This window comes from Salmo trutta, chromosome 8 (genome assembly GCF_901001165.1).
Source record: "Salmo trutta chromosome 8, fSalTru1.1, whole genome shotgun sequence".
Taxonomy (NCBI): Eukaryota; Metazoa; Chordata; class Actinopteri; order Salmoniformes; family Salmonidae; genus Salmo; species Salmo trutta.
Genome location: NC_042964.1, coordinates 13,847,927 through 13,866,535, shown reverse-complemented (window position 1 = coordinate 13,866,535; position 18,609 = coordinate 13,847,927). Strand labels below are relative to the sequence as shown.

Sequence of the window (18,609 nt, the reverse complement as noted above, 5' to 3'; positions counted from 1 at the left end):
TCCAGAGCTGTTTTTTTCTCCCTTCTTAAACTGAGATAGACATCACATAAATTGCTGTCCTTTGCTATTATGTCCAGTGACTGAGTGCACTTCGGAGCGAAGCTTGAGGATGGGGCATTTGGGTTAATGACAGACCATCAGAGGGTTGAGGTGTTTTTTTTTTAGAAAAGTGCAGTAATCTAGTGTTAATTGCAGTAGTCTGTCAGCAGGAAGTTTCCATCAGACATTGTATAAAAACACAATTTTCCCTGTAACTGTTCCACAAGGGATAAATTCAGAGACAAACAAATGTATAAATACAGTTGAAGTCAAAAGTTTACATACACCTTAGCCAAATACATTTAAACTCATTTTTTTCACAATTCCTGACATTTAATCCTAGTAAACATTCCCTGTCTTAAGGTCAGTTAGGATCACCACTTTATTTTAAGAATGTGAAATGTCAGAATAATAGTAAAGAGAATGATTTACTTCAGCTTTTATTTATTTCATCACATTCTCAGTGGGTCAGAAGTTTACATACACTCAATTAGTATTTTGTAGCATTGCCTTTATATTGTTTAACTTGGGTCAAACGTTTCGGGTTGCCTTCCACAAGCTTCCCACAATAAGTTGGGTTAATTTTGGCCTGGTGTAACTGAGTCAGGTTTGTAGGCCTCCTTGCTCGCACACACTTTTTCAGTTCTGCCCACAAATGTTCTATGGGATTGAGGTCAGGGCTTTGTGCTGGCCACTCCAATACCTTGACTTTGTTGTCCTTAAGCCATTTTGCCACAACTTTGGAAGTATTCTTGGAGTCATTGTCCATTTGGAAGACACATTTGTGACCAAGCTTTAACTTCCTGACTGATGTCTTGAGATGTTGCTTCAATATATCCACATCATTTTCCCCTCCCCCTTTTTCCTCCAAACATAATCATGGTCATTATGGACAAACAGTTCTATTTTTGTTTCATCAGACCAGAGGACATTTCTCCAAAAAGTACGATCTTTGTCCCCATGTGCAGTTGCAATATCAACAGTGAAGAGGCGACTCCGGGATACAAACCTCTAAGCCACTGCAGAATTCCATGAAAAAGGGTAAAGAGATTTCTCTGATAGCAATCTAGATGTGAGCATTCCCATTTTTTGATACTGTGGAACAAAGCTCCATGGTATTGTTGTACCGCAGCGTCGCCCATCTCCAGATGATGCAAGCCACTTTGTCATTTATCCAATCCAATAAAACGTAAAATTCCTTTGTTACGGGTGGGCTATTGTATCAGGCTTAAGGCAAATTATAAACCTGTCTTTGTGTGGCTGATAGTTTTCACTGTTTCATACATCAAGTAATGAAAGTGGGACCCTAAGGCAGGGACATCACCTAGACCAGCGAGTCAGCACTTTCACAACTCCACCTAAAATGGGGTAAACTAACTCACAACATCATTTTGTGCAGACTTTAATTTGCAAAGTATCAGTTAGACTTTCAAAGCCAGAAAAAACACTCAGGGAAAACGAAACAAAAATGAAACAAAGAAACTCATTCAGACATACACTATATATCCAAAAGTATGTGGACACCCCTTCAAATTAGTGGATTCGGCTATTTCAGCCACACCCATTGCTGACAGGTGTATAAAATTGAGCACAAAGCCATGCAATCTCCATAGCAAAACATTGGCAGTAGAATGGCCTTACTGAAGATCTCAGTGACTTTCAACGTGGCACCGTCATCGGATGCCACCTTTCCAACAAGTCAGTTCATAAAATTTCTGCCCTGCTCAAGCTTCCCCGGTCAACAGTATGTGCTGTTATGGTGAAGTGGAAACGTCTAGGAGCAACAACGGCTCAGCCGTAAAGTGGTAGGGCACACAAGCTCACAGAACGGGACTGACAAGTGCTGAAACACGTAGCGCGTAAAATTCGTCTGTTCACAGTTGCAACACTCACTATCAAGTTCCAAAATGCCTCTGGAAGCAACATTTGTCAGGAGATCCAAGAAAATGGTTTTCCATGGCCGAGCAGCAGCACACAAGCCTAAGATCACCATGCGCAATGCCACGCGTCGGTTCGAGTGGTGTAAAGCTCGAGAGCAGTGGAAACGCGTTCTCTGAACTGATGAATCACGCTTCACCATCTGGCAGTCCAACGGACGAATTTGGGTTTGGCGGATGCCACGAGAACGGTACTGTACCTGTCTGAATGCATAGTGCCAACTGTAAAGTTTTGTGGAGGAGGAATAATGGTCTGGGGCTGTTTTTCATGGTTCGGGCTAGGCCGCTTAGTTCCAGTGAAGGGAAATGTTAACGCTACAGCATACAATGACAGATGATTCTGTGCTTCTAATTTTGTGGCAACAGTTTGGGGAAGGCCCTTTCCTGTTTCAGTATGACAATACCCCGTGCACAAAGCGAGGTCCATACAGAAATAGTTTGTCGAGATTGGTGTGGAAGAACTTGACTGGCCTGCACAGAGCCCTGACCTCAACCCAATCGAACACCTTTGGGATGAATTGGAACGCCAACTGTGAGCCAGGCCTAAACAACCAACACTAGTGACCGACCGCACTAATGCTCATGGCTGTGTTCCAATATCTAGTGGAAAGCCTTCCCAGAAGAGTGGAGGATGTTATAGCAGCAAAGGGGCGACCAACTCCATATTAATGCCCATGATTTTGGAATGAGATGTTTGACGAGCAGGTGTCCACATGTAGTGTATCTGTGATCAACTTTTATTTATTTAACCTTTTTTAACTCAGCAAATCAGTTAAGAACAAATTCTTATTTACAATGAAGGCCTACCCCAGCCAAACCGGGACAATTGTGCGCCACCCTATGGGACTCCCAATCACGGCCAGATGTGATTCAGCCTGGATTCGAACCAGGGACTGCACTAAGATGCAGTGCCTTAGACTGCTGCGCCACTCGGGAGCCCATATTGCATCAAAGCACCTACGCCCTCAGAAAAATTATGGAAAACACTTTTTAAGGGGATATTCTTTTTCATTTAGCAAGCTAATTAAACTCATGAAAGTGCTGATTGAGCATATTCCCTGTATCGTCTTGATTGAATAATAAATAACGGATGGGTTACTTCACACCTCAGGCACTCGGCTTCAAAGCTCCTCAAACAATGATGGAATAGGTTCAAGAGGAAAACAATATACTGTTTAATACATTTTTTAAGATGACCATTTTCATGTCATAAGTATTTTGCAGTCTGTGACATGGGCCACAAAAGCTTTTTTATTTCCACAGAGGTTTTTAATTCAATAATGTCATGGTAACTCTAAGAATCACACTCCAACACCTCAACCATTGTGTGACATAAATGGTCAGCCTGAATTCCTTGGCATTACGGAGATATATTCTGCCTTCATCTCATCACTGTTCGTCACTCTCCCCCTGTCAGAATTGATTATCTGGGAAACGTTTATCAGTACTGATCATCAGGGTTTCTGAACGTTTCGGTAAGTTTCCATCCCACACCCTTCTCAGTGATGAGGGCTAAAGACACTTGAGGGGACCATTGGTCAGATCGCCACAGGAATATTTGTGTCAATCACTCTAGCAATGTTAACAGCCATTTCTAAAATAGTGGGTTAAAATAGGGTAATTGTTGCAGTCGATTTTCATCCTGTTCATGATATTGAATAAGGACCTTGTTATAAAGAGGGAGAGGAGAGTCTGTGACCTGTTTTTGTTTTGAAAAAAGCAATATCCTTCTCTTTACTCCGTTAATGTATTACCTTGCACATAACAGATGTCATGAGTGTTTCCTCTTACAGAAATGTAGGTACTTTATGGTGGTAGTAATAAACAACATTTCTCCTTTATTTAACGTGAAATATGCAGAAATGCACCATTTTGTGATAAAAAAAGTATAATTGGTTGTGTAATTTCTGTTTATGTGATAAAACAAACAATCATTGTGTAGAGAATCATTATACCAAATATACCGCAGAGAAATATATTTTCCATAAACAAAAATAATGAATTTTCAGCTGTTTGAAGCTGGTGTTCAAAACCAAAATTTAAGAATGGGAAGCATAGAAACAGCTCACATAGAACAGATCTACAGCTTTTTAGACTTGCTTTAAACAAGAATGACAGATCTATAACTCACATTTCTATGTGAATTTGGTCAGGTTGCCCAAAAAGTTACACATTGCAGCATTAAAGAAAGTGTAAAGACACAACCAATTTTGACAGACAAGCCAGGTAGTCCTTTGACCCTTTAATGGACATTTGCCAAGATGTAAAAACAATTTTTTTAATTGACTTGGTCTTGGGAGGAGGGAGAGGATTTGATGAGAGTTCTTTTTTGTTACAGTCCAATATTTTTTGTCAGAGGAGTCAACATACTACAACTATGTGGCACAATAAAAAAAGTACTACTTATGGCCAGTGTTGTTGTCGAGCCACTAAACCATATGCGAGTCGAATCCCAAGTCCCCTGTGCTCGAGTCCGAGTTGAGTCACGAGTCACTTTGGCTATGCGATATACACTGTCATAGTACGGATGAAGCCTGGGTTGGAATGGGAAGCTAAAATCCTGAGTAGATCTAGCTTGTTTCGTAGCATACCCCTCAGGTCCAAGTGCTCAAGTCTGAGTCACCATGACTGGGTCTGAGGTTTTAAGTTGAACGTGGTTCCAGTCTTTTCTTAATTTTTTCCTGTTCCATATTTGAGATTGTGCCACACTGCACCATCTGCTGAAAAACGTTGGAGAGCAAAACAAATGATTCGGGGTTCTTTAGACATATTTGGTATTTTGGATACTGGTGTTTTGTTGCTCGCTTGTCTTGCCGGCTTGACGGCTCGATGCTTGGCTGTTGCTAAATTCACACCTCTATTGATTTGGCTCGGATTTGGTCAAAGAAATCTGCCCAGCAACAACTAGTGGCGGGAAGATTTTCATGTGAATATTGAAGTAGAGCAAAGATTTTCCTCATTGCACAATGGTCATAACTGCCTGTAAAATGCAATAGCCTATGAAATAAATAAGTAATACACACAGGCTCAAACATATTTAATTTTAATATAATGTTCAATAGTTATGTAAAATCAGTAATGATGTTGAAGGGGATGAATGGTATCTAGACGGAATTGGCTAGATTATTATTGCAATAAATTGTAACAGTCTTTCAGCTACTTTATTTTGGTTGGTAATCACCCACTGATATTTGTGTAGGTTTTTTTATTGCAAAGTGAAAAGTAAAGGGAGACTTCAGAACCTGGTTATTGCATACAGGGGGGAAATTGGGAAGGTAAAGCGAGAAGACAAATTCAAAGACAGCCTACTTTTCTATACTCAAGGGGAGAGAGAGACAAATAGCTACAGTAGCTTACGAAGCATTTTTCCAATTTTGTTGCCTTACAACCTGGAATTAAAATAGATTTTTTGGGGGGGATGTATCACTTGATTTACACAACATGCCTACCACTTTGAAGATGCAAAATATTTTTTATTGTGAAACAAACAAGAAATAAGACAAAAAAACAGAAAACTTTGAGCATGCATAGCTATTAACCCCCCCACAAACTCAATACTTTGTAGAGCCACGTATGCAGCAATTACAGCTGCAAGTCTCTTGGAGTATGTCTCTATAAGCTTGGCACATCTAGCCACTGGGACTTTTGCTCATTCTTCAAGGCAAAACTGCTCCAGCTCCTTCAAGTTGAATGGGTTCTGCTGAGGTACAGCATTCTTTAAGTCATACCACAGATTCTCAACTGGATTGAGGCCATTCCAAGACATTTAAATGTTTCCCCTTAAACCACTCGAATGTTGCTTTAGCAGTATGCTTAGGGTCATTGTCCTGCTGGAAGGTGAACCTCCGTCCCAGCTTAAATCTCTGGAAGACAAACAGCTTTCCCTCAAGAATTTCCCTGTATTTAGCACGATCCATCATTCCTTCAATTCTGACCAGTCCCTGCCGATGACAAACGTTCCCACAGCATGATGCTGCCACCACCATGCTTCACTGTGGGGATAGAATTCTTGGGGTGATGAGAGGTGTTGGGTTTCTGCCAGACATAGCGTTTTCCTTGATGGCCAAAAAGCTCAATTTTAGTCTCATCTGACCAGAGTACCGTCTTCCATATGTTTGGGGAGTCTCCCATATGCATTTTGGCGAACACCAAACGTGTTTGCTTATTTTTCTCTTTAAGCAATGGTTTTTTTCTGGCCACTCTTCTGTAAAGAGTCTCTTTGTTGCCTCTCTGATTAATGCCGTCCTTGACTGGTCCGTGAGTTTTGGTGGGTGGCCCTCTCTTGGCAGGTTTGTTGTGGTGCCATATTATATTTTTTATAATGGATTTATTGGTGCTCCATGGGATGTTCAAAGTGATCTGTACTTCTCCCCAACTTTGTCCCTGACCTGTTTGGAGAGCTCCTTGGTCTTCATGGTACCACTTGCTTGGTGGTGCTGCTTGCTTAGTGGTGTTGCAGACTCTGGGGCCTTTCAAAGCAGGTGTATATATACACTGAGATCATGTGACAGATCATGTGACACTTAGATTGCACAAAGGTGGACTTTATTTAACTAATTATGTTACTTCTGTTACTTCTGAAGGCAATTGGTTGCACCAGATCTTATTTAGGGGCTTCGTAGGAAAGGGGGTGAATCCATATGCACGCACCACTTTTCATTTTGAATTATTTTTGAATTTTTTGAAACAAGTTATTTTTTTCATTTCACTTCACCAATTTGGACTATTTTGTCTATGTCCATTACATGAAATCCAAATAAAAATCAATTTAAATGACAGTCTGTAATGCAAATAGGAAAAACGCCAAGGGGGATGAATAGTTTTGCAAGGCACTGTAGACTGATGTTTTACTATTCAACTCAAAACTTTCGTAAAGCCGTTTGTGTTTCTTAACCAGGCAAAGCTAAATATTAGAGTGGTGACTGGTGGTTACGGGGAACGCCACAGCTCACTAGCTGATGTAGGCTGTGTACCAGGTGTGGCACGTCCTTCCCACTGCTAGAGAACAGAACCCTCGCTGCTCTGCGCAACCAGTGCTGCTAATATTCTTCTTATCATAGTAGCCTATCCAGTCCAAGTGCAAATATATGTCACCAATGGTCCGAGTCATCCTGACTGATGTCTTGAGATGTTGCTTCAATATATCCACATAATTTTCCTACCTCATGATGCCATCTATTTTGCGAAGTGCACCAGTCCGTCCTGCAGCAAAGCACCCCCACAACATGATGCTGCCAATCTGTGCTTCACGGTTGGGATGGTGTTCTTCGGCTTGCAAGCTTCCCCCTTTTTCCTCCAAACATAACGATGGTCATTATGGCCAAACAGTTCTATTTTTGTTTCATCAGACCAGAGGACAATTCTCCAAAAAGTATGATCTTTGTCCCCATGTGCAGTTGCAAACCGTAGTCTGGCTTTTTTATGGCAGTTTTGGAGCAGTGTCTTCTTCCTTGCTGAGTGGCCTTTCAGGTTATGTTAATATAGGACTTGTTTTACTGTTGTTATAGATACTTTTGTACCTGTTCCCTCCAGCATCTTCACAAGGTCCTTTGCTGTTGTTCTGGGATTGATTAGCACTTTTCGCACCAAAATACGTTCATCTCTAGGAGACAGAATGCGTCTCCTTCCTGAGCGGTATAACGGCTGCGTGGTCCCATGGTGTTTATACTTGCGTACTATTGTTTGTACAGATGAACGTGGTACCTTCAGGCATTTGGAAATTGCTCCCAAGGATGAACCAGACTTGTGGAGGTCTACAATTATTTTTCTGCGGTCTTGGCTGATTTATTTAGATTTTCCCATGATGTCAAGCAAAGAGGCACTGAGTTTGAAGGTAGGCCTTGAAATACATCCACAGGTACACATCCAATTGACTCAAATTATGTCAATTAGCCTATCAGAACCTTCTAAAGCCATGACATAATGTTGTAGAATTTTCCAAGCTGTTTAAAGGCAGAGTCAACTTAGTGTATGTAAACTTCTGACCCACTGGAATTGTGATACAGTGAATTATAAGTGAAATAATCTGTCTGTAAACAATTGTTGGAAAAATTACTTGTGTCATGCACAAATTAGATGTGCTAACCGACTTGCCAAAATTATAGTTTGTTAACAAGAAATTTGTGGAGTGGTTGAAAAACAAGTTTTAATGACTCCAACCTAAGTGTATGTAAACTTCCGACTTTAACTGTAGTTTCAGAATTACCCTTAATAAATGTATTCTCAGTTGTGGGCTACTGTCATACACACCACAACATCAAACTGTCAAAAACAGGAAGTACAAGTAGCTCTAACTGCAAGTCTAAAACTGTTAAATTGAAAACAAAGGGCAAGCAAACCAACTAGTGAACTCTGCTGAAAGCCCAAGGCCAGGCAGCATCTCTGCCACAGACCTCTTTCAGAACCCTCCACAACCTACTGCAGAGAGAACATGCACAGATTTACGTAAGAAACGATAGGCTAGCAAATAAATACAAATGTCTAGAAGCCATGTTTATATTTTTCTGTCGTGACCCTCAGGACGCTGAATGACAATGATATGAATAAGACTGTCATTCAGTCTGCAGACTAAAGGTCCCTGTGATTGATGGGATTAGATGTTGGCTCGAGCTACACTGCCAAACTACTACTGGCAGAGTGTAAAAAAAGCCATAAATGTGAATCCTAGCTAAATTAGGTTTATCCACTCTTCAGACATTGTAGACATTGGATGATGGGAAATTCTACCCAACCAGAAACAGATGGTCTAAGATGTGTGTGTATATATATATTAACTTAGTACCAGGATAAATGAGGATTCATAAAAATAAATAAATAAATAAATAAATAAATAAATAAATATATATATATATATATATATATTTATTTATTTATTTATTTATTTTTATGAATCCTCATTTATCCTGGTACTAAGTTAATTGAAAACCAATTTGCCTGTGTTACTGTGTCGCTGAGATAGATTGCCTGTAAATCTATTGTCCTTGAGGCAAAGCAAATGACAACAGAGAAGCAACTTTGTATAAGAAACACCTTCAAGAACACTATTAGAAGTCAATCTGTCAGCCAAATGAGACAAGAGGAAGGCCATGTGAGATGGTTATCTGCTAAAACACTCCATGTTCTCTACCCTAATTTCTGACACAGGGTTTTAAATTGATGGTGTTCTGCTCTCATGTAAAAAAAGTCTGTGTCACCAGTGCCGAGAAATTTTTATCTTCCCCTGACACACTGGTACTGTCTGTACTTGGGAGGCCTTGATCAGCACTATGCACTAATGGGTGTGTGTGTGTGTGTGTGTGTGTGTGTGTGTGTGTGTGTGTGTGTGTGTGTGTGTGTGTGTGTGTGTGTGTGTGTGTGTGTGTGTGTGTGTGTGTGTGTGTGTGTGTGTGTGTGTGTACAGGTCTGGGTCATCATGACCACAGCAGTCTGATTCTCAGAAGTCCTGGAGAACCAGCAGGAGGATAGGGGTTAAGTGTCAGCAGCTAATCAGTCAGATGGTAGGTAGAGGCACTCTCACTGACTGATTACAGCTCAAGCTTTCAATTAGCTGTCCTATCCACACAAGAAGAAGACAAAGTACACCTTATGGAACAGCAGGGACTGTGAAGCAACACAAACATAGGCACAGACACCTGCATACAAACACACAATAACATACGCACTATAAACACACGTACACACTTGGATTTTGTGCTGTAGATATGTGGTAGTAGATTAGGGGCCTGAGGGCACACAATGTGTTGTGAAATCTGTTGTGAATGCGTTGTAATGTTTAAAAAATTGTATAACTGCCTTAATTTAGCTGGACCACAGAAAGAGTAGCTGCTACCTTGGCTGAAGCTAATGGGGATCCATAATAAATACAAATACAAGGGTGTAGTGGGTCTTAAAGTCAGTCTCAGACAGTGCAGACAAACTGTTAAAAGCCCAGTGCAGTCAAAATGTGATTTTCCTGTGTTTTACATATATTTCCGAACTATGAGGTTGGAATAATACTACGAAATTGTGAAAATGATAATGCCATTTTGGTGTAAGAGCTATTTGAAAAGGCTGGCTGAAATTTCAGACTGTTTTGGAGGAATGGATGGAGTTTTGGCCTGCCTGGTGACATCTCCAGGCTTTAAACTGGAGAGTTCCAAACCTCTCTGCCAATAACAACTAATGTTCAGGTTTCCCGTCTCCACTCAACCACCCCAGACAGGCCTAGCTAAATTCTTGCTTGAGAAATTGCTCATTGCTAAGAAGCTTTTTTTGTTTCGTTTTGACCATTTAATTGAAAACAATCACAGGAAGGTACTTCACTGTTACCCAGAAATTATTTGATATTGAGATAAAAACAGCTGCACTGGACCTTTAACCGCAGCATCTGGCAGCCCTATTGCCTCTGACCACAAAACATCGGCTTTAATTTCTGCTCCTTTCAGATGATTGCCGATGTTCATCAAATCAAATCAAAGTTTATTTATTTGTTACGTGCGCCGAATACCACAGGTGTAGACCTTACAGTGAAATGCTTACTTACAGGCTCTAACCAATAGTGCAAAAAAGGTATTAGGTGAACAATAGGTAGGTAAAGAAATAAAAACAACAGTAAAAAGACAGGCTATATACAGTAGCGAGGCTATAAAAGTAGCGAGGCAACATACAGACACCGGTTAGTCAGGCTGATTGAGGTAGTATGTACATGTAGATATGGTTAAAGTGAATATGCATATATGATGAACAGAGAGTAGCAATAGTGTAAAAGAGGGGTTGGCGGGTGGTGGGTGGGACACAATGCAGATAGCCCGGTTAGCCAATGTGCAGGAGCAGTGGTTGGTCGGCCCAATTGAGGTAGTATGTACATGAGTGTATAGTTGTAGTGACCATGCATATATGATAAACAGAGAGTAGCAGCAGCGTAAAAAAAGGGGTTGCGGGGGGGTTGGGGGGGGCTCACAATGCAAATAGTCCGGGTAGCCATTTGATTACCTGTTCAGGAGTCTTATGGCTTGGGGGTAAAAACTGTTGAGAAGCCTTTTTGTCCTAGACTTAGCACTCCAGTACCGCTTGCCATGTGGTAGTAGAGAGAACAGTCTATGAGTGAGGTGGCTGGGGTCTTTGACCATTTTTAGGGCCTTCCTCTGACACCACCTGGTGTAGAGGTCCTGGATGGCAGGCAGCTTAGCCCCAGTGATGTACTGGGCCGTATGCACTACCCTTTGTAGTGCCTTGCGGTCAGAGGCCGAGCAATTGCCGTACCAGGCAGTGATGCAACCAGTCAGGATGCTCTCGATGGTGCAGCTGTAGAAACCTTTGAGGATCTCAGGACCCATGCCAAATCTTTTTAGTTTCCTGAGGGGGAATAGGCTTTGTAGTGCCCTCTTCACGACTGTCTTGGTGTGTTTGGACCATTCTAGTTTGTTGGTGATGTGGACACCAAGGAACTTGAAGCTCTCAACCTGCTCCACTACAGCCCCGTCGATGAGACTGGGGGCGTGCTCGGTCCTCCTTTTCCTGTAGTCCACAATCATCTCCTTAGTCTTGGTTACGTTGAGGGATAGGTTGTTATTCTGGCACCACCCAGCCAGGTCTCTGATCTCCTCCCTATAGGCTGTCTCGTCGTTATCGGTGATCAGGCCTACCACTGTTGTGTCATCTGCAAACTTAATGATGGTGTTGGAGTCGTGCCTGGCCGTGCAGTCGTGGGTGAACAGGGAGTACAGGATGGGACTGAGCACACACCCCTGGGGAGCTCCAGTGTTGAGGATCAGCGTGGCAGATGTGTTGCTACCTACCCTCACCACCTGGGGCGGCCCTTCAGGAAGTCCAGGATCCAGTTGCGGAGGGAGGTGATTAGTCCCAGGATCCTTAGCTTAGTGATGAGCTTTGAGGGTACTTTGGTGTTGAACGCTGAGCTGTAGTCAATGAATAGCATTCTCACATAAGTGTTCCTTTTGTCCAGGTGGGAAAAGGCAGTGTGGAGTGCAATAGAGATTGCATCATCTGTGGATCTGTTTGGGCGGTATGCAAATTGAAGTGAGTCTAGGGTTTCTGGGATAATGGTGTTGATGTGAGCCATTACCAACCTTTCAAAGAACTTCATGGCCACGGATGTGAGTGCTATGGGTCTGTAGTCATTTAGGCAGGTTGCCTTTGTGTTCTTGGGCACAGGGACTATGGTGGTCTGCTTGAAACATGTTGGTATTACAGACTCAATCAGGGACATGTTGAAAATGTCAGTTAAGACACCTGCCAGTTGATCAGCACATGCCCGGAGCACACGTCCTTGTAATCCGTCTGGCCCCGCAGCCTTGTGTATGTTGACCTGTTTAAAGGTCTTAATCACGTCGGCTACGGAGAGCGTGATCACACAGTCGTCCGGAACAGCTGATGCTCTCATGGAAGCCTCAGTGTTGCTTGCCTCGAAGCGAGCATAGAAGTGATTTAGCTAGTCTGGTAGGCTCGTGTCACTGGGCAGCTCGTGGCTGTGCTTCCCTTTGTAGTCTGTAATAGTTTGCACGCCCTGCCACATCCAACGAGTGTCGGAGCCGGTGTAGTAGGATTCAATCTTAGCCCTGTATAGATGCTTTGCCTGTTTGATGGTTCGCCGCAGGGCATAGCAGGATTTCTTGTAAGCTTCCGGGTTAGAGTCCCGCACCTTGAAAGCGGCAGCTCTACCCTTTAGCTCAGTGCGAATGTTGCCTGTAATCCATGGCTTCTGGTTGGGGTATGTACGTACAGTCACTGTGGGGATGACGTCCTCGATGCACTTATTGATAAAGCCAGTGACTGATGTGGTGTACTCCTCAATGCCATCGGAAGAATCCCGGAACATGTTCCAGTCTGTGATAGCAAAACAGTCCTGTAGTTTAGCATCTGCTTCATCTGACCACTTTTTTATAGACCGAGTCACTGGTGCTTCCTGCTTTAATTTTTGCTTGTAAGCAGGAATCAGGAGGATAGAGTTGTGGTCGGATTTACCAAATGGAGGGCGAGGGAGAGCTTTGTACGCGTCTCTGTGTGTGGAGTACAGGTGATATAGAATGTTTTTCCCTCTGGTTGCACATTTAACATGTTGATGGAAATTTGGTAGAACTGATTTAAGTTTCCCTGCATTAAAGTCTCCGGCCACTAGGAGCGCCGCCTATGGGTGAGTGGTTTCCTGTTTGCTTATTTCCTTATACAGCTGTCTGAGTGCGGTCTTAGTGCCAGCATCAGCCTCCTCTTGCAAATAACAGGGATGATGGCACTGTCGGGTGTTTAGAGAATGTCTTGTGCTTCTTGCTTGTTGAAGAAAAAATCTTTGTCTAATCCAAGGTGAGTGATCGCTGTCCTGATATCCAGAAGCTCTTTTCTGCAATAAGATACGGTGGCAGAAACATTATGTACAAAATAAGTTACAAATAACGCGAAAAAAAACATATAATAGCACAATTAGTTGGGCGCCCGTAAAACTGATGCCATTTCTTCCAGCGGCATTTTGTCTCGACACCTAGCAGGTGATCTACTGTGCCGAAGTTCCTTAAACTGTGTCTCATGCTTTAGGACAATATAGTTTAGCCAACCACAAACTAGAAAATGATAACTAGAAATAGAAAGCATGCTTTCTAGTGTGGGTCATGTGATGTTACCAGAACATGAAAATGAAATGGGACAATTTTATTTGACCATGCTGGTCATTTATGAACATTTGAACATCTTGGCCATGTGCTGTTATAATCTCCACCCGGCACAGCCAGAAGAGGACTGGCCACCCCTCATAGCCTGGTTCCTCTCTAGGTTTCTTCCTAGGTTTTGGCCTTTCTAGGGAGTCTTTCCTAGCCACCGTGCTTCTTCACCTGCATTGCTTGCTGTTTGGGGTTTTAGGCTGGGTTTCTGTACAGCACTTTGAGATATCAGCTGATGTAAGAAGGGCTATATAAATACATTTGATTTGACAAATAGTGTGTTTTGCAGAGATTGCCCCCAGTCTACTTCCTGGTGTTTCTCAGAAGTGATCCAAGCGTGCTAACGGAAAACTCCCTGGGTTGTACTGTACACAAGGGCCATTATAGTCAGCTGTGAATGGGAATATAATCTAGAAGGTTTTATCTGTGGATAGCAGATGAAGGCATACAGTACTATTACTGGACTGTGGCATACCAGAGGGTCCTATGGGTTACTGTAATGGACAGCAATGAGAACCTCAGAGCACACCCCCAGCATAATGAGAACCAAGTATATGTTCAGTTAGTTTAATCAAATTCAGGCTATGGTTGCAAAAGAGGAAGGACAAGAGTGCATCTATGTATCTTTTACCAAGTATAGAAAGAGATTGATTGTTCAAGTGTTCTTTATATAACTGTACCTTGATCAAGACCTCAAAGATGAATATTCCAGTGATTTAAAAAAAAAAAAAACATTTATATTTTTCAATTCTACCTTTGATTACCAAATTATTTTGATTAATACTGACTTGCCTTGTTAAATAAAGGTTAAATAAAAAATATATAAAAAAATTATCAGACATCTGCAAGACTACCTGAACAGCCTATCCTTCCATTCTAGAAGAGGCTAGTTGGGAATGATAATTGCCACCATCATCTGATCTATGGGATAGTGACCACATCATCTGGTTTTAGCAGGTTTCTACCACACGCTGTGGAGGTTGATATCTTAATCCAACCGCCATGGCAAAAGATCAATACAATGACCGCTGCTGGTATTGAAAATTAGGACTATTGTCTTTCAAAGTAAAGGACTAAAGATTTAACATACAGTATATCAGCCTAATTTAGTGTGCAGTGTGTCGTAAACAAAAAATATTAGATACACTTGAACTTGCTTGTTGAACCGCATAGGAACAACACAAGATCAAAACTTGAGAATAACAGTGTGATACTGAAAGCATGTTTGCATATGACCAAAATTAATATTGGTTAAGCAATGGCATTTGAGACTATATATATATATATATATATATATATATATATATATATATATATATACACACATATACATATATATAACACAACAAAATGTGGAAAAAAGTCAAGGGGTGTGAATACTTTCTGTAAATATATTTCAGGATGTGTAATGGCCGTCGTTGAAGAGAGTAGACCAAGGCGCAACGTTGTTAGTGCTCATCATGAATTTATTAAAGATAAACCTAAATAGTGACATAAAAAAGGCTCTCTCAGGTCAGGGCGTGACAGTACCCCCCCCCCCCAAAGGTGCGGACTCCGGCCGCAAAACCTGAACCTATAGGGGAGGGTCTGGGTGGGCATTTCTCCGCGGTGGCGGCTCTGGAGCGGGACGCAGACCCCGCTCCACCACTGGCTCACCCCACTTAGATGGCGCCTCTAGAGCGGGCTCCCTCGCCGCGGACCCCGGACTGGAGGGCGACTCTGGCTGCGCCGGAGGACAGGCGGGCGACTCTGGCTGCGCCGGAGGACAGGCGGGCGACTCTGGCTGCGCCGGAGGACAGGCGGGCGACTCTGGCTGCGCCGGAGGACAGGCGGGCGACTCTGGCTGCGCCGGAGGACAGGCGGGCGACTCTGGCTGCGCCGGAGGACAGGCGGGCCGTCTCTCTACGAGGCACTGTCGCCGGACACTCTGGACGAGGCACTGTCGCCGGACACTCTGGACGAGGCACTGTCGCCGGACACTCTGGACGAGGCACTGCGCACTGAAGGGCTGATGCGTTGGGCTGGCTTAGGAAGCGCCAGCCTAGGGACACGCACCACTGGGCTAGTGCGAGGAGCAGGAGCAGGACGAGCTGACGCACTGGAGGCCTGGTGCGTGGGGCTGGTAGTGGAGGTACCAGACTGGAGACAGGCACCTCAAGGCTAGTGCGAGGAGCGGGAACAGGACGTACTGGACTGGGCTGACGCACTGGAAGCCTAGTGCGTGGTGCTGGCTTTGGAGGCGCCAGACTGAAGACATGCACCTCAGGGCTAGTGCGGGGAGCAGGATACACTGGACCGTAGAGGCGCACTGGCGGTCTCGAGCGCAGGACTGGCACTGGCCGTACTGGCTGGGTGCCCACTTCCCCCCGGCAAATGCAGGACGCTGGCACCGAGCACACCGGCCTGTGGATACTCGGCCTCGACGCTGTGCACATCACCCCATAGCACGGGGCCTGACCAGTACCACGCTGCCTCTGGTAAGCACGGGGAGTTGACTTAGGGCTCAACCCTGGCCCTGCCAAACTAACCGTGTGCCCCCCCAACATTTTTTTGGGGGGCTGCTTCTCAGGTTCCCATAGCTCCCTTCGCTTGTCCACCCAGAGTTGACGTTCCAACTCCAATGTCCATCCTTCCCCCCGATGCTCCAAACCACGCTGCTTGGTCTTCTGTTGGTGGGTAGTTCTGTAACGGCCGTCGTTGAAGAGAGTAGACCAAGGCGCAACGTGGTTAGTGCTCATCATGAATTTATTAAAGATAAAACACTTTAAACAAAAATACAAGAAACCGACAGCCAAACAGTTCTGTCAGGTGCAAAACACTAAACAGAAAATAAACTACCCACAAACCCCAAAGGAAAACAGGCTGCCTAAGTATGACTCCCAATCAGCGACAACGACGTACAGCTGTCCCTGATTGAGAGCCATACCAGGCCAAAACAAAGAAATACAAAGCATAGAAAAAAGGACATAGAATGCCCACCCAAATCACACCCTGACCAACCTAAATAGTGACATAAAAAAGGCTCTCTCAGGTCAGGGCATGACAGGATGTTGTGTATCCCTGGAAATAATCAGAATTCATGTAAACATTACATAACTTCTCCAAATAGAGTGGTATCTTGGCACAACTTACCCAGTGTATGGGGTAAGTTGTGCATAGGGGCAATGTCTGTTGAGGGATCTACACATTTCTGTTCTGAATGAAATATTACCACTAACTGTCTTTATTTCCCAAACAAATTCAACACAATCACAAATCACTTTTTTGCCTTTTATAATCACTCTAAGCATATTTTAACACAGGCTTTACACTTAACAAACACCTTGCACTTTTTAAAAACACTTTTAACATAGGCCAGGCCCTGTTGTTACCTCATATCCCAGCAATAATGCCTTCAATTACACTCAACTTGCCTTTGGCTAAACTTACCCCATAGCCGTTGGCTCAATATACCCAAAGGCAAACATTTAGACTATATTAGCCCACACAGCTACAAGGATGCACTTTCATGCTAGGTTTAGGACCTCATATTGAGGTGTATAGAGACCCCAACTGATATATAAAACCATCGTAAAAGTATCTACTTTGGTTTAGATAGAAGCATCATAAAACCTCTAACACAATACATTCATTTTGGTTCTTCCTTCACAGACTCCATGAAATGATGACCTCTTCCTAAATACTTGGTCAAATTATACATTTTGTGTATGGTTTCTTAGAAACAAGGGGTGGCTCAACTAACCCTTTTGCTCAATTTACCTCAATCCCCCCTACTCTAGGACTGGAGATGGGAAATACTGCTTTAAGAAACCTAAAACGCTGAACGACTTAAATTAAAGTGGCACAAATCTAACTTGGCCTGTAGGCCAATATAAAGCACAAGTGGTGATTATTTAACGTCTCTCAGTTGCCTAAGCCTCCAGCACCCATATACTCCCCAGCTACCTTTGATGCAGTGTTGCTTAATGCTCCCTTCTGGTACGCCCCCTAGCTCATCTTTCTGAGTTCTCGATCCCTCAGTCACTTCCCGAAACTCCTCAATTAACACAGTAGTTGACCCCGTCTCTCTCTCTCTGTGCTGTATTGCCATTCCTGTTCTTATATTGGCTGGCAACACCAGTCTCAGTTTCACAAACTGCTCTCTAAGACACAACTCCAAATTCATGCCTTATTCGCAAGAAAGGAGTGACAATGTTTCCAAAGCAATATACTACAAATACAGTACAAGCAAATTACAACAGAGTATAATCAAGTTAGGAGAACGACCAATGGACAAATCACTCTTGCATATACTACAATTCAAACTCCCCCAAACTATTCCCAGCCCCTCGCTCTCTCTTCGCTCTCTCTCTCTCTGTCTCGCTCTCCTTCCTACCTCTGTTTCTGTTCATCACTGTCTCTTACCCTCTGAGAAGTTGATGAGTCCCAGCAGATGCAGCAGCTTGAGCGAGGCACACACCAGCACCACGATTCCCACCGCCTGCAGCCCCTCAGTCTCCCACAAAGTGTTCAGCATGCCTCCACCATGCCCAGACCAAGCAGCCCCAGCCCCCGACCCAGCCTCCTCGCGCTCGGGATCTGCGCCCCCTGCACTCCAGTTCCCCCGCGCCCTCTCCACCTCCGTCGCGCGCTCCCACTCCACCTCCGTCGCGCCTACCCACACGCCTGCTCACTCCCCAAATCCAGACAGGGTGGGATGGAAGCTGAACGGTGGATGAGGAGAAGACATCTGCCTTAGAGTCCCAGAAAGTCTGCTAGAGGCATACAGGAAATGTCCCACAGAGTTCCTAAGAAGTAAGAGAATAGTGTAAGGGTGCCAAAAACATAACGTGGCTCCTGAAGTGTTTAAAGTGTGCCTTTTTCTCTTTCACTCTCTTTATCTATGCATCTCTCTCTGTCAAGGGAGATTAGTGTATGTGAGCGCTACGGATGAGGAGAGAATTACCTATGTTCCCTCTGACAGTAGCGCTCTCTGAGACGGGAAA

At 43.6% G+C, this 18,609-nt stretch overlaps 1 protein-coding gene across 4 annotated transcripts in view; it reads right to left on the bottom strand.

Moving 5' to 3' along the window:
- Positions 1 to 18,609, bottom strand: part of LOC115198252 (Kv channel-interacting protein 4) — a 254,968-nt gene that overhangs the window by 45,140 nt on the left and 191,219 nt on the right. Inside the window, exon 1 of one of the 4 annotated variants that reach the window (XM_029760061.1) lies at positions 18,029 to 18,208. The exons of the other annotated variants lie outside the window; for them this stretch is intronic. Coding sequence (XP_029615921.1) covers positions 18,029 to 18,140 — 112 coding nt within the window. The 5' untranslated portion in view covers positions 18,141 to 18,208. Of the gene's footprint in view, positions 1 to 18,028; positions 18,209 to 18,609 lie in introns of those variants that run through there. 4 annotated transcript variants of the gene reach the window in all.